Source organism: Schistocerca americana, chromosome 4, assembly GCF_021461395.2.
Source record: "Schistocerca americana isolate TAMUIC-IGC-003095 chromosome 4, iqSchAmer2.1, whole genome shotgun sequence".
Taxonomy (NCBI): domain Eukaryota; kingdom Metazoa; phylum Arthropoda; class Insecta; order Orthoptera; family Acrididae; genus Schistocerca; species Schistocerca americana.
The window spans coordinates 149,905,650-149,918,139 of NC_060122.1; the positions used below are offsets into that span (position 1 = coordinate 149,905,650).

Below are 12,490 nucleotides of genomic sequence, written 5' to 3' on the forward strand. Positions count from 1 at the left end.
TTTTAATTTCAAGTATGAAGTCCGATAATAAATGACAAAATTCTTTTTGTATAACTGAAGATTAACAATTTTCGGATTTTTTCCTTTGGTTGTAGTATGAAACCTTTCTTCTTGCAAAATTTCATGATTCTAAAATAAGGGGGAGTACCGTGCAGGTTTTTATGAGTGAGCTTTTGAGTATCGAAATATGTGACATAAATGGCCGCATTTTTTGGTTTCATGACTTAGAAGCTTAGATTTATTACAGCAACTGTATACCATAGTATGTGACATAAATTTCAACTTGATACATCTGACCGCTCCTGATAAAAATGGCTCTTAACAGACTGACTGACCGACAGACTGATAACAAACGGCCAAAAAAATTTTTTTTCTTGTGATTTAATGAAGAGTTAACAATTTTCAGATTTTTTTCCTTTTGCTTTAGAATGAAGCCTTGATTCAAGCCACATTTCTTGATTCCTGGTCAACGAGAAGTGACCTGTATATTTTGATGTCTGAGTTTGCGAATATCGAAATATGTGACATAAATGCCGTATCTTTTGACTACTTTGAGTTAGGAGATTCACTTTTCTACATCGCCAAGGGCCCGCAGACATTAATATGCTATATAGATTTCAAATTAATATGTCAACCCGTTTCCGAGAAAAAGGAGTTCTTAAAAGTCGTACTGACAGACAGACCGAAAAACGAACGACGTGATGATACTACAACGGTTGGTCGGCTATCTGAAGCTGTACAGGAAGCTCGGAATAAGGACACCCGGCGTTACCGAGAAGATTTTACATGCAAATATTCCCGAGGGAAAACGATTCATGTCGTATTGCATCGGTTTATGGCATCTGCGGATCCAGTCGTCTCGAGAATCCAGAAAACGACAACTGTAGAGGGTCTTACCTGAGGTAAGAGGTCTGCTTTTCGAATCGTCTACCAGCGGACAACCCGGTGGAGACTCTTCTAAAACCAATAATGACACAAGCGATGAATATCATTTCCACTGACAAATGAAAATACTGAATAAAACATTTCAATTCATTGTCAGTTAGCTCACAATATTGCCGAAGTTTTACTCGAATCCGCTAAATTTATAATTTTTGATCCGCCAAATTGGTTCCGCCATTTTGAATTCCGTGTTTCCGACATCGGTTTCCTATTTAGGGACACAAGGAATCTAAAAAGAAGACAGTTTTGTTGGTTTTATATATCAATTTTTAGGCATTCGTATCACAGCCGATTGAAGTGTAACCATTTTAAGATTGCTTTGTTGTCCGAGTGTCTCTCTGTCTGTCCAGCTGTTAACCCTTTTTCTCAGGAATGGGTTGACTTATCAAATTGAAATTTATATCTATAGTCCCTTGGCGGTATAATAAACATTAGCTTTTAAGTCAGTGCAGTCAAAAGATACCGTCATCTATGTCAAATATTTTGATACTCTCAATCTCTTTCATCGTAACCTATAGGGCACTTCCCTTGATTTAGGATCATGAAATTCGCAGGAAGCAAGGTTTCAAAGCAGAAGTGAATGGGAGAAAATCAGAAAATTGGTAATTTGTAATTAAATCTCACCAACAAAATTTGTTTTGTCATTTGTTTTCCGATGTCAGACTCGAAATTAAAACAACCAGTAGTTCTGTATTCAGGCTGCCTGGGTCGCAATGCTAAAAGTCAAACATCAGGCAAGGAATGACGTTATTGCTCATATGACGCGTTTCAGAATTTATCTATCATCAGATATCCAGGGGCGATTACTGCAAGTAAATGTGCCGTTTACGTTGTATGAGAGACAAACAAGCGCAAACTAATTTGATGTTTGACTTTTACCACTGCGATCCAGTCAGCCAAAGCGGAGAAATCATGTTTGTTATAATAATGGTCGCCTGCCCCCTGCATGACTTCTGTCACATTTATATTACTTAAACTAAAACATTATGGACATTCTTGGAATCGCTGGGACCGATATCTTGCCAGTGTCAGTGCCGATAACAGGCAAAAACAATCGAGATACTCGATTTATGAAATGGATGAACTGTCCATATAAATAATTAAGGTTGTACGGAACACTCAACCGTAAATGGAAAATTTTTCCATTATGTCCAGCTTTTGAAGCGAGTTGGCCCGTGGCGCGTAGTGGTCTTTTATTATGGTTTTATTTTTCTGTTTAACATTTCCTCAGAAGAGAGCACTTTCACGTTTCTGGAAAGTGTTAATTCTGAAGAGTCGTACAACGACGCTAAAATGCAGTGAACCATTAATAAACGAAATTCCGGTCACAGTAGCAAAAATACAGGAGTCGCATTCTCCAGACGTATCACAAGTTACACGAGGTAAGGTTGTGTGAAGTTCATGTAATTGTTATTATCGAGATTGTATCTGGAAATAAGGTTGCTTTGTAGAAACTGAAAATCGCTGCAGCTCCGTTATCAAATGACTAACATAAACAATATAAGCTCTCCAGGTAAAACATTAGCACGCATTAAAAGTACGCAATTAGCACTGTAGACGGTGTTGCACTGAGATTACGAGGGCATGTGGTTCTGCGCCGTTCACATAAGTCTTGACACTGAAATTATGTATATCTACTAGTCAGTTCTATGAAATCAGTGCAGTAAGACAAATCGACTTGTCAGACTGACAGAAAGGAACTTTCTTGTTTGACGTGTCCAAGACAACATCGTAAATGAAATTGCGACATTTGTTGGTGTATCAGCGCGGATTAACAATAAGAAATGGGGTGCCAGTCGCAGCTATGCAGTGCGACGAACAATAGTGGTTGTAGCAAGTTCTTAATCGACAGGGACTAAAGACTAGTGTCGCGCCTTGTCAATGACAAAAAGTTAAAAAGTTTCAAAAACCACAGGAATTGCTGCTGTCAGTGAATGCAGGTCTATCTCAATCAGCTTCAAAGAGAAGACTGCGAAGAGAACTGTTCGCGGTGGGTATTTGGAGCCCGGGACCTATCAAAAGGCGTTGCTCGCAACGGCATATAATGCTGTTCAACGAGTTGTGGATTCTGTCTCTTTTCAATTTGTGATGTAGTATCATGACTTGAGATACACTTTTTTTTACCTTGAACATGAACCAGGATGTTTCTTTCAACATTATCGGTTACCAAGTACAGCTGTTTCGTTATTACCTTCATGACGCTGTGATCACTCCCATCTTCCAAAATGGCAACAACTGTTTTCACGGGGGTAGTGTTATACGTTCTGAGTATGACTACCACAATTTCTTAGAAAAAAAACTCAAACTATTTAAGGATTATATTTACCAGTCCCCAAACATATTACTGCTACAACTTTATAACAGATACGTACTGTCGGGCAAGGTGAATTAAAGACCTCACCAGGATGTCGTCAGAGACGTGTTTACGTTAGAGAAATGAAGAGGGCAGGTCCAGTAGTATCAGCGTACGTTCGAGTATTCTTAATCCTCAGTTCTTCGTAAGAATGTAATTATCTTTGCCTATTTAGGGTTGTGTACCTCAATCGGTAAAACGGAATAGTTTCGATTACGGCATACCCACATAGGAAAACTATGTGAACAATGTCGGCGTTGCAGAATATTGAGCGTCTGGTGAAGCTGTCACCAGACTTTGGAGAAATATACATTTTTTCAGTGCTCTTGATAGATATGGTTAGTTCTTCAATTCATTGTTTAAAATTTGAATAATTCTTCAGCATTTCGCGAAAAAGGCACTATTAAGCGGGGAATTTTAATATCGTAAAAAATCATTTGTCAATTTGCGAAAAAAATTTTTGATCACAATTCGGAATAGCTGCCTAAGAATTCTACAGAAAATCCTAACGATTTTTTTTTGTGCGGACAAGATTTATGAGATAACTGCAATAATGACTGATCCATTTTACCGTGTGGCACTAACGCACGTTAGTAAAATGACCGTCCGCTAAAACGTGCAAATAGGTGCACGCAAAAACATTTGAACTCGTGGTAGGAGAGCCATTTACACAAGTGGTGCCACGTAGAAAAAATTTTGCAGTCAACGATGGGATTATATCGGTGGCAGTTTAGTTTTAATTAGATACACGTTATTACACCAGTTAAAATGTCATAAACATACTTTCTGGAATGTTCCCCATCTTATTTTATCCTGACAGCTAGGCAGGATCGCTGACATATTTAAACAGGATACACAAACAGTATCTGGAAAATGTGTTGTCGTACGATTCACTGTTTACGTCAACTGTCGCGGCACGTGTCATATCTGCATGGGACTGGAAGGCTCTGGGCACTATGGGACTTAACTTCTGAGGTCATCAGTCCCCTAGAACTTAGAACTACTTAAACCTAACTAACCTAAGGACATCACAAACATCCATGCCCGAGGCAGGATTCGAACCTGCGACCGTAGCGGTCGCGCGGTTCCAGACTGTAGCGCCTAGAACCGCTCGGCCACCCCGGCCGGCGGGACTGGAAGGACAGCGCAGCATTGGACAAGTACTCACCAGGCACACATGATTTCGCGGGACTTAAGTCGGAACGCGCACCTTTTTTTTCTATTCTGTCCAGGTTTTGAAGCGAGCTGACCCACTGCGCAACGTTACGATTAGTAAGATACAAAACTCCAGCTATCTCAGAAAAAGGGTGTACATTATCCTGAGTGATGCATTTGTAGAAGCTGAGTGAACCGTGACTCCAGCCGTAAATCTCCATACAAACTATATTTCAAATCATATTTCGAGCAGTTGTAGTTCGAAAGGCTACGGAGTCGTGAGGCGACTGAAGAAGACACGTAGATCCATTGTTTTTCATTGACTATTTGGAAAAGCATGAAACTGTGACATAGTCCTACTAGTTACCCGAACGCCTGCACAGGGTTTTAAACAGAGGCGAGAAAGGTTTCTCATGCTGCAGGCAATACGGCTGACCACTGCTCGGCTGTAAAAGACCTACCCCAAAGTAGACCACCTTGCCCCTGAATAGTTCTCCTTTCATCCTGTTTCCCTAACTCTTTTTTCCTCCTGATTTCAAAAAATTGCACAGAATGAAGGAATTTTAAAAGAATGTAAAGATTTTTTGTACTGTAAACAAGTACTACACAAAGCAACAATTTTTAAAATTTTTGTCCTTGTTTAATTGAAATGTTGCCTGATTGAATCAAATTCGTCAAAAACTCAATGGAGACTATGGTGAGAAATAAAATAATGCGTTTCTTATCAGTCGATTCTTGTATGTACTGTATGAGCCGATATATACAGACGATGATGATTTCGATCAAGCACAGAGATTTTAAGGCGAACACAGCAACGTGGCGGCTGCAAACCAAAATCTTCATCTGTTGTGATCTTCATGCGGAAGACCAGTGACGCAGCTGGCCTCTCTAGTATTTCTTACGCCAGCCTCTTCATCTCTGCATAACTACTACAACCCACATCCATTTGTAGCTGGTCACTATGTTCTTGCCTCGTACTGCCTCTACACGTTTTGCCCCTAAATTTCCATCCATTACTGAACTAAATATCCCTTGATGTCTCAGGATACGTGCTATCAACCGATCCTTCTTTTAGTCGAGTTGTGCCATACATTTCTTATTACCGAACCCTAATTCGTTACAGTACCTCCTCCTCAGTTATTTGGTCTACCAACCCAACCTTCAGCATTATTATGTAGTACTTCATTACAATAACTTCTGTTTTCTTCTCGTCTGAACTGCTTATCTTCGTATGTCCGTCCTAGTAGTAGTTGTTGACACGGACTTCAGCTGTTCGGTATGAATTGAAAACTAAAACACCTGCAGCCACCTCTTTTGCATTTCATTTATTTACGCAATCAGTTTCGGTGTTCCATTACACAATCTTCAGGCCCCTTTACCAACGTAGATTGGGACGCTCTTGTTGAATGTTGTCCTGGCAGTCGTCCGTTGATGAACGATATGATAGTCTCATGCAAACCAGAGATTTACGGACACTGGTTATTTAATGTTGGCAACTGTTATGGCTACACACGAGATTGTATTCCTCCAAATTTAAGTTGGTAAAGGGGCCTGAAACTGGTCCAATGAAACATTGAAACTAGTTGCGTAAATAATGATGAGTTCCCATACTCCGAAGAGCGTAGGGGACGATGCGGGAGACCCGCACCGCTGTACTAGGTAAGGTCCTAGTGGAGGTGCTTTGCCATTGCCTTCCTCCGACCGTCATGAGGATGAATGAAGACCACACAACAACAACCAGTAATCTCGAGGCATGAAAAATCCCTGACCCCGCCGGGAATCGAACCCGGGACCCCGTGCGCGGGAAGCGGGAACGCTACCACAATACCACGAGCTGCGGGCTGCGTAAATAAATGCAAAAGAGATGACTGCAGATGTTTTAGTTTTCATTTCATTTTGAATTGCTTATTGTTCACGTTCACTTCCGTACATAGTTATACTCCAGACAAATACCTTCAGAAGAGACCTCCTAACAATTAAATTGTTATTAATAAATTCCGCTTTTACAGAAATACTTTTCTTGCTATTGACATTCTGCTTTTTATATCCTGTATACTTTGGCCATGGTCAGTTATTTTGCCACCCATATAGCTAAATTCATCTACCGCTTTTAATATGTCTTTTCCTACTGTAATCCCCTCAGTGTCACCCTATTTAATTAGACTACATTCCATTACTGTTGTTTTTCTTTTCTTGATGTTCATCTTATAAAGTCTTTTCAAAACACTATTCATTCCGGTCAGCTGCTCTTCCAAGTTCTTTGCTGCCTCTCACAGAATTACAGTGTCATCGGCAAACATTAAAGTTTTTGTTTATTCTCCCTGAACTTTAATTCCTTCTCCAAAGTTTTCTCAGGTTTCCTTTATCTCTTGCTCAGTGTACAGATTGAATAACACTGGGGGCAGGCTACAAATCTGTCTCACACCCTTACCAACCACTGCTGCACGTTTATGACCGCCAACTCTTATAACTCGTTTGGTTTCGAGAACCACTGGTAAATGTGTGGTAGCGGGTGCTTTTTGTTGTACCACATATTAAGTTTTCTTTTTCCCGTTTTATTCATGTATGGTGTGTGGAGAGTGTGCAGAATGTACGCCGCTGTTAGGTGCCTAATATCATCTCCGTGGCCTCTACGGAATATACGAGTAGAAGTCTCAGCAATATTCGTAGTTTCTGCCTGAACTGCATTTCTTGAAGCTTTCAAAACAGTTTCCCGCGAGGCTTAGGTCGTATTTCTTCGAATGTCAGCCCCTTAGTTTTTTTCTGCATTATACCCTTACGGCAGTCTAGCAATCCTGTGCTCATTCTCATCCCCCTACTCCGCATATACGACACATCCACCGCCAGTCAGCCCTATGTGGCTTCCATACATTTGGTAGGCTATCGCTTTTGTTAATACATTTTCAATGAAATCTGACATTGTCAAATTGGATAAAACTCTATTTAAAATACACTCTTTATTTATATATGTTTTGGTCACGTTTGGCAGACATTTTACAGTTAATAAGTTTCGACTCTAATGAGTCATCAGCAGAACTAAAATTCTGGAAAAAACGAAAATTCAGAATTACTATCCGAGTCAAGAAGTTCTGAAAATATTAAAAAGTGAAAGCAAAAGAAAAAGGTGAAAATATTCCTTGTGTTTTGTACCGACAGCATCAAGCCTTGATCAAGCACTCAAGGTGGCCATGTAAAATCAGGAATGCTTTGTATCTTGAAACTGGAAAAGCTATGTTCGTAGAGGGCGCCTGATCATGATTGGGTTACGTGCGCGATAACATAGTCATTATTTTTCACTTTTTGAGATATTATCAGCTACACCGTAGACTGTTGGAAGGTATACTATAATGAAGTAATACATCGTTTAGTTTTACCAGACATGTGGTGCCCTCTTATCTCAGTTTCTTTCAGTTCTCTATATTTCACTTTTATGTCAAAAAATGAGAAATAAAGAATATGTTATAGTTCTGTACAAATAAATAATTTTTGTAGTGTACTTTTTCGTACATGTAAGCAAAGCATTTGCTCCCTACGAACGTAACTGTTCCAGTTTTGAGGTACCACATGTGAGCAGGCACGGCAATAGATTTTAAGTGACGAGAATGAGTCCTTGTTCACACCTCGACGTGTTACCTACGTTCAAAGACACCGGAAATAGTTTCATTTTTTCTTCAGCTTGCACTTTTTAATATTTTTATAACTGTTCATGTAGAACCAGTATGACCGACCCCCATGTGAAAATGCTAGTTTTACACGCTTTTCAACGTTATGATGTCAAATTACCTGTGATATGTATCCTTCAGTGATACAAATTTGCTGGTACATTTAATGGTATATTTTCATGCCGTTCGCACCAGATCTGATTAATGGAAGGCATCGAAACATTTACAGTTCTAGTATAATATATTTGTCCAATGAATACCCGTTTATCATCTGCATTTCTTCTTGGGGTAGCAGTTTTAATGGGCAGTAATGTATTTTGGGTCATCAGTGTATACTGGAGCTCAGTTTGCAGCAATGGAACTAGTATAAGAGACCAACGTCCATGATATGATTACTTTCTTTTAGTTACCTCAAGAGATTCTGATGAGTCTCGACGCAAGCGCGCAGTTGCTCGTGAATGGCGTCCTTTAGCTTAGAGGCCTGACAGTCCAGTTCGTTTACAGTTTCGTTCTTTCCGGTGCCAACAGTGGCGAAGCGGGATGTTAGGATTCTCAGCTGGACTGTTATGTGGGTCATGACGGCCACAAAGAAGCAGTCCACGTCCACACTGATCAGGGAGAAGAAGACGGTGGAGGCGCACTGCAGCACGTATGAGAGTTCGTAAAAGGGCGACCTCTCCCAAGTGCCCAACGGCATCTGCTGGAAGGGCCAGCGTTTCTCTTTAGAGGCCTGCACCAGGGGTATGAGCGACCACAAGATGTCGGCCACCAAGACGTACCAGTGGAAGAATACGCCCAGCCGACCGGCACGCCTCCGGGCGATCGAGACCACGTGTTGGAGGGTAGGGTCGCCGGTGCAAAACACCTGCTGTTCTACGGTCATCAGGTCCACGCGGCGCGCCAGCGCGTAGAAGAGCGGCCGGCGGCTTACGAACAACAGCGACTTGGAGAGGGCGGTGAAGATGACGAAAACATTGGCTAGCCCGATGGTGACCTCGGCGAGGTCCCCGGGCCGGTACCAGATGCCGACGGCGGCGACGGCGATGTGGGCCACGCCCACCGCCAACACGGCCGCTGTGTAGACGTGGAACAGCGCGGAGTCCGCCGGCTGCCACAGGCCCAGCGTGCACAGTAGCCGGATGTTGGGCCGGAGCACCGAATCTGCGGAGGACCGCCACGTCAGCGGAGCTCCAGCGCTGCGGTCGGCCATCGCTCTCGGGGTGGTCCTGGCTACGATCGCCCGATGGAGAAACGCGTGCGCCAGGGACCTGACGGAACCGCTAGTGATCCGTGCATCTCCGCGGCTCATTTTTATAGCCAACCTTCGTCGATATTATACGCGGCGTGCCCCTTGTAAATCTCACCCCGGTCAGCGGCTGCTCTGTCGCCAAAGAGAATGGTAAATTAACGGCGAGGGCGCTGGTAACTCACCAGTTTCCGTCGCATCTCGGTAGAAGAATAGGGGTACTTAAAGCGAGGAATTCGGATGTAGCCCATGGCGGTGAATTTATACTGTGTTGCCGTTAATATTACAAATGAAAGCAAGTCAATAAGGAGAGTAAATATTCCATCAGGCAGGTATGTCTGTAGTGGGGCGGTAAATTATACACCCCACCCTCGGGCTGGGGGGGAACAGTCCTCAGGCGATAGAGTCAGCAGATGCAACGGCCGAAATCCACCAACGGGTCTTGCTTTATATAGGCACTGTGCGCAATTACGTCGCCTGTTGTTTTGTTACATTTTTTGAGATATGCGAAACGTGTGCTGGTAGTATTCAGTTTGGGAGTTTTGCGGTACAGTATTTCAGTAGATCTGACGCCTATCCGTGACCTGCACAGTGTAAAGCAACTAATTTTCCTCAGAAAAGGTCATCCTATTTTAGAGGCAAAAAGTTTTCGTACCTTCTCCTAATATCCTAAAAAGTACGACCTGCCTGCGTATTCTGGATATTAAAAGTCATTATAAAGCGCGTGATCTAATTAGACACATTCACACAGTAATGAGCTGCTCAAATTTTCCACTGGTTATAATGAGTTGCTGTGTGGGGCCGGCTGCTGTGGCCGAGCGGTTCTAGGTACTTCAGTCTCGAACCGCGCGACTGCTACGGACGCAGGTTGGAAGTCTGCCTCGGGCATGGATGTGATGTTGTCCTTAGGTTAGTTAGGTTTAAGTAGTTCTAAGTTCTAGGGGACTGATGACCTCAGATGTTAAGCCCCATAGTGCTCAGAGCAATTTTTTGAGTTGCTGTGTGGAATGTGTCAATTGAACAATAGTTTTTTCAATACATCCAGAAATATATTTTATGACAGTGTGCAGGCCATTCACAGGTGTATAATTAATTGCATTTCGAGAATGAGATTTTCACTCTGCAGCGGAGTGTGCGCTGATATGAAACTTCCTGGCAGATTAAAACTGTGTGCCGGACCGAGACTCGAACTCGGGACCTTTGCCTTTCGCGGGCGTGAGTCGTGCTTGGGTAGCTCAGTTGGTAGAGCACTTACCCGCGAAAGGAAAAGGTCCCGAGTTCGAGTCTCGGTCCGGCACACAGTTTTAATCTGCCAGGAAGTTTCAATTACATTTAGGATGTTCTCGTTCTTTTAACTTCTGCACTCCTAAATTGCGCGCTATAAAACACGTGAATAATTAATTTTCTTTCACCTGTACAGAAGGTCATACCTATGCTCAGTTGCGTTTTACGTATTTTAATGTCTCCACCCTCGGGCTGGGGGGGAACAGTCCTCAGGCGATAGAGTCAGCAGATGCAACGGCCGAAAGCCACCAACGGGTCTTGCTTTATATAGGCACTGTGCGCAATTACGTCGCCTACAATGTATGGATAGTATTTCAGAATATGAACTTCGTCAGCTCGATACGGGTTTTCAGTTTTTTATCCTATTTAAAAAAGTTAATAGTTTATGAGAAAGAATATTAAGCTCAAGGTACTGAGTTTAACTCTCAAAGATATGTGTCAATGTTTCTTAATGCAAAATTTAAAAAAAGGTTTTGAATCATGTCTTGTGCTATCGTAGTTACTCTTTTCAACAGACTGCTTGTTTCTGCTTCAACTATTGTTCCATTGCACAGCAAGAGTTACCAAAAAGGAACTACTTTAAAATACGTTTAGAATCACAGATTTTATTTTTAGATTAATTGCTAAACGGTTATGTAGCTAAGTATTTCGCTTTTCTCTGTGGTAAAGTTATATTTGCTGGTAGACGCTGTTGAGCAACTTTCATTCTACTACTGTAATTGTGAATACTTCGCTGATGATTAAATGTAGCTTTGAAACTGTACTTAATACTTGCAACCAATTAGAAGATGGCACCTTCACAACAAACTCTATCCGAGCAGACATTGATTACACTGCATGCCATTAAAATCCTGTGCAGGACAATATGTAAGTATCTTGTATTTCGGTGCATAATATTTCTTGGCAAAATAATATAAATTTCCAGGTGCTGGGTCCTAAAACCAAGCCAAAGAACAAAAGATAACTCCCAATTTTAAACGCATTTTTACTTCGTTATTTTCTGTGAGATTCCCGAAGTAATTATAGCACCAAGTATAAATCTGTGTACGTCAACATAACACATAATTTTTTCTACTTCCTCCGATAAACAAGTTTTCTGTAAGGGAGGAGTTAGCGCAAAATGTTATCCTAGGGGATATCAATGAAAAAACATAAATAATACGCAAATTCACTGATATCTACGACCCCCAGTTGACAGTTATTCTCATACCAATAGCAAATGGTTTGATTCAGTGTACAGTTCTGTGTAATTTGGCAATATTTTCATGTGCTGCGTGTTAAACAGCAATTGCTACCCGTGAATCAAGCGTTCAATCGGACGACAGCTGCTGTTCTTCTACTAATCCACGTCTACAGCGGTAGTACCGCAATCTTCTACCAGCTTTCGGTTTTAGAAGACATTTCTCACAGTCAGTTTAAATGGTGAATATTTTTAATCACGTATCCGAGATTTAAAAGTTGCTGTCTGTATACTATTTCGTAGTTAACTGTTGAATTCAGATCCAACAATCGGAGATCATTTGTCAGTTAAGTCCACATTTAAGCGTGTCTTCTGGCCCGTTCAGCTGATGAGTTACTATGTCACGGATTTTAGTGCGTGTAGCTGTTCATTATTTTTGCCCTTATTTTCCAAGTTTGGTTTGTTTCTTTGTGTTATTCCTCAGTTTGGTTTTATTGCGCAAAATGTTAGTTGTGTGTAATTTGGGCTCAATATGAAGTAGAGAAGGCATTTCCCGAGAGCCTTATATGTGGAAAAAGTCAGAAATCACAATAAAATTTAATTTATTTCTTCTCTTAAAGAACTTTGTTCGGAAGTAGTTGAACAAACAACAGCTTTATTACTTTTAA

The 12,490-nt window shown here is 41.5% G+C and overlaps 1 protein-coding gene across 1 annotated transcript in view; it reads right to left on the minus strand.

Annotated features, from left to right (window-relative positions):
* Positions 1 to 9,322, minus strand: part of LOC124613314 (odorant receptor 43a-like) — a 75,772-nt gene extending 66,450 nt beyond the window's left edge. The window contains exon 1 of the mRNA XM_047142010.1: positions 8,523 to 9,322. Within this exon, the coding sequence (XP_046997966.1) occupies positions 8,523 to 9,322 (800 nt within the window). The remainder of the gene's footprint in view (positions 1 to 8,522) is intronic.
* Between the last annotated feature and the right edge of the window lie 3,168 nt (positions 9,323 to 12,490).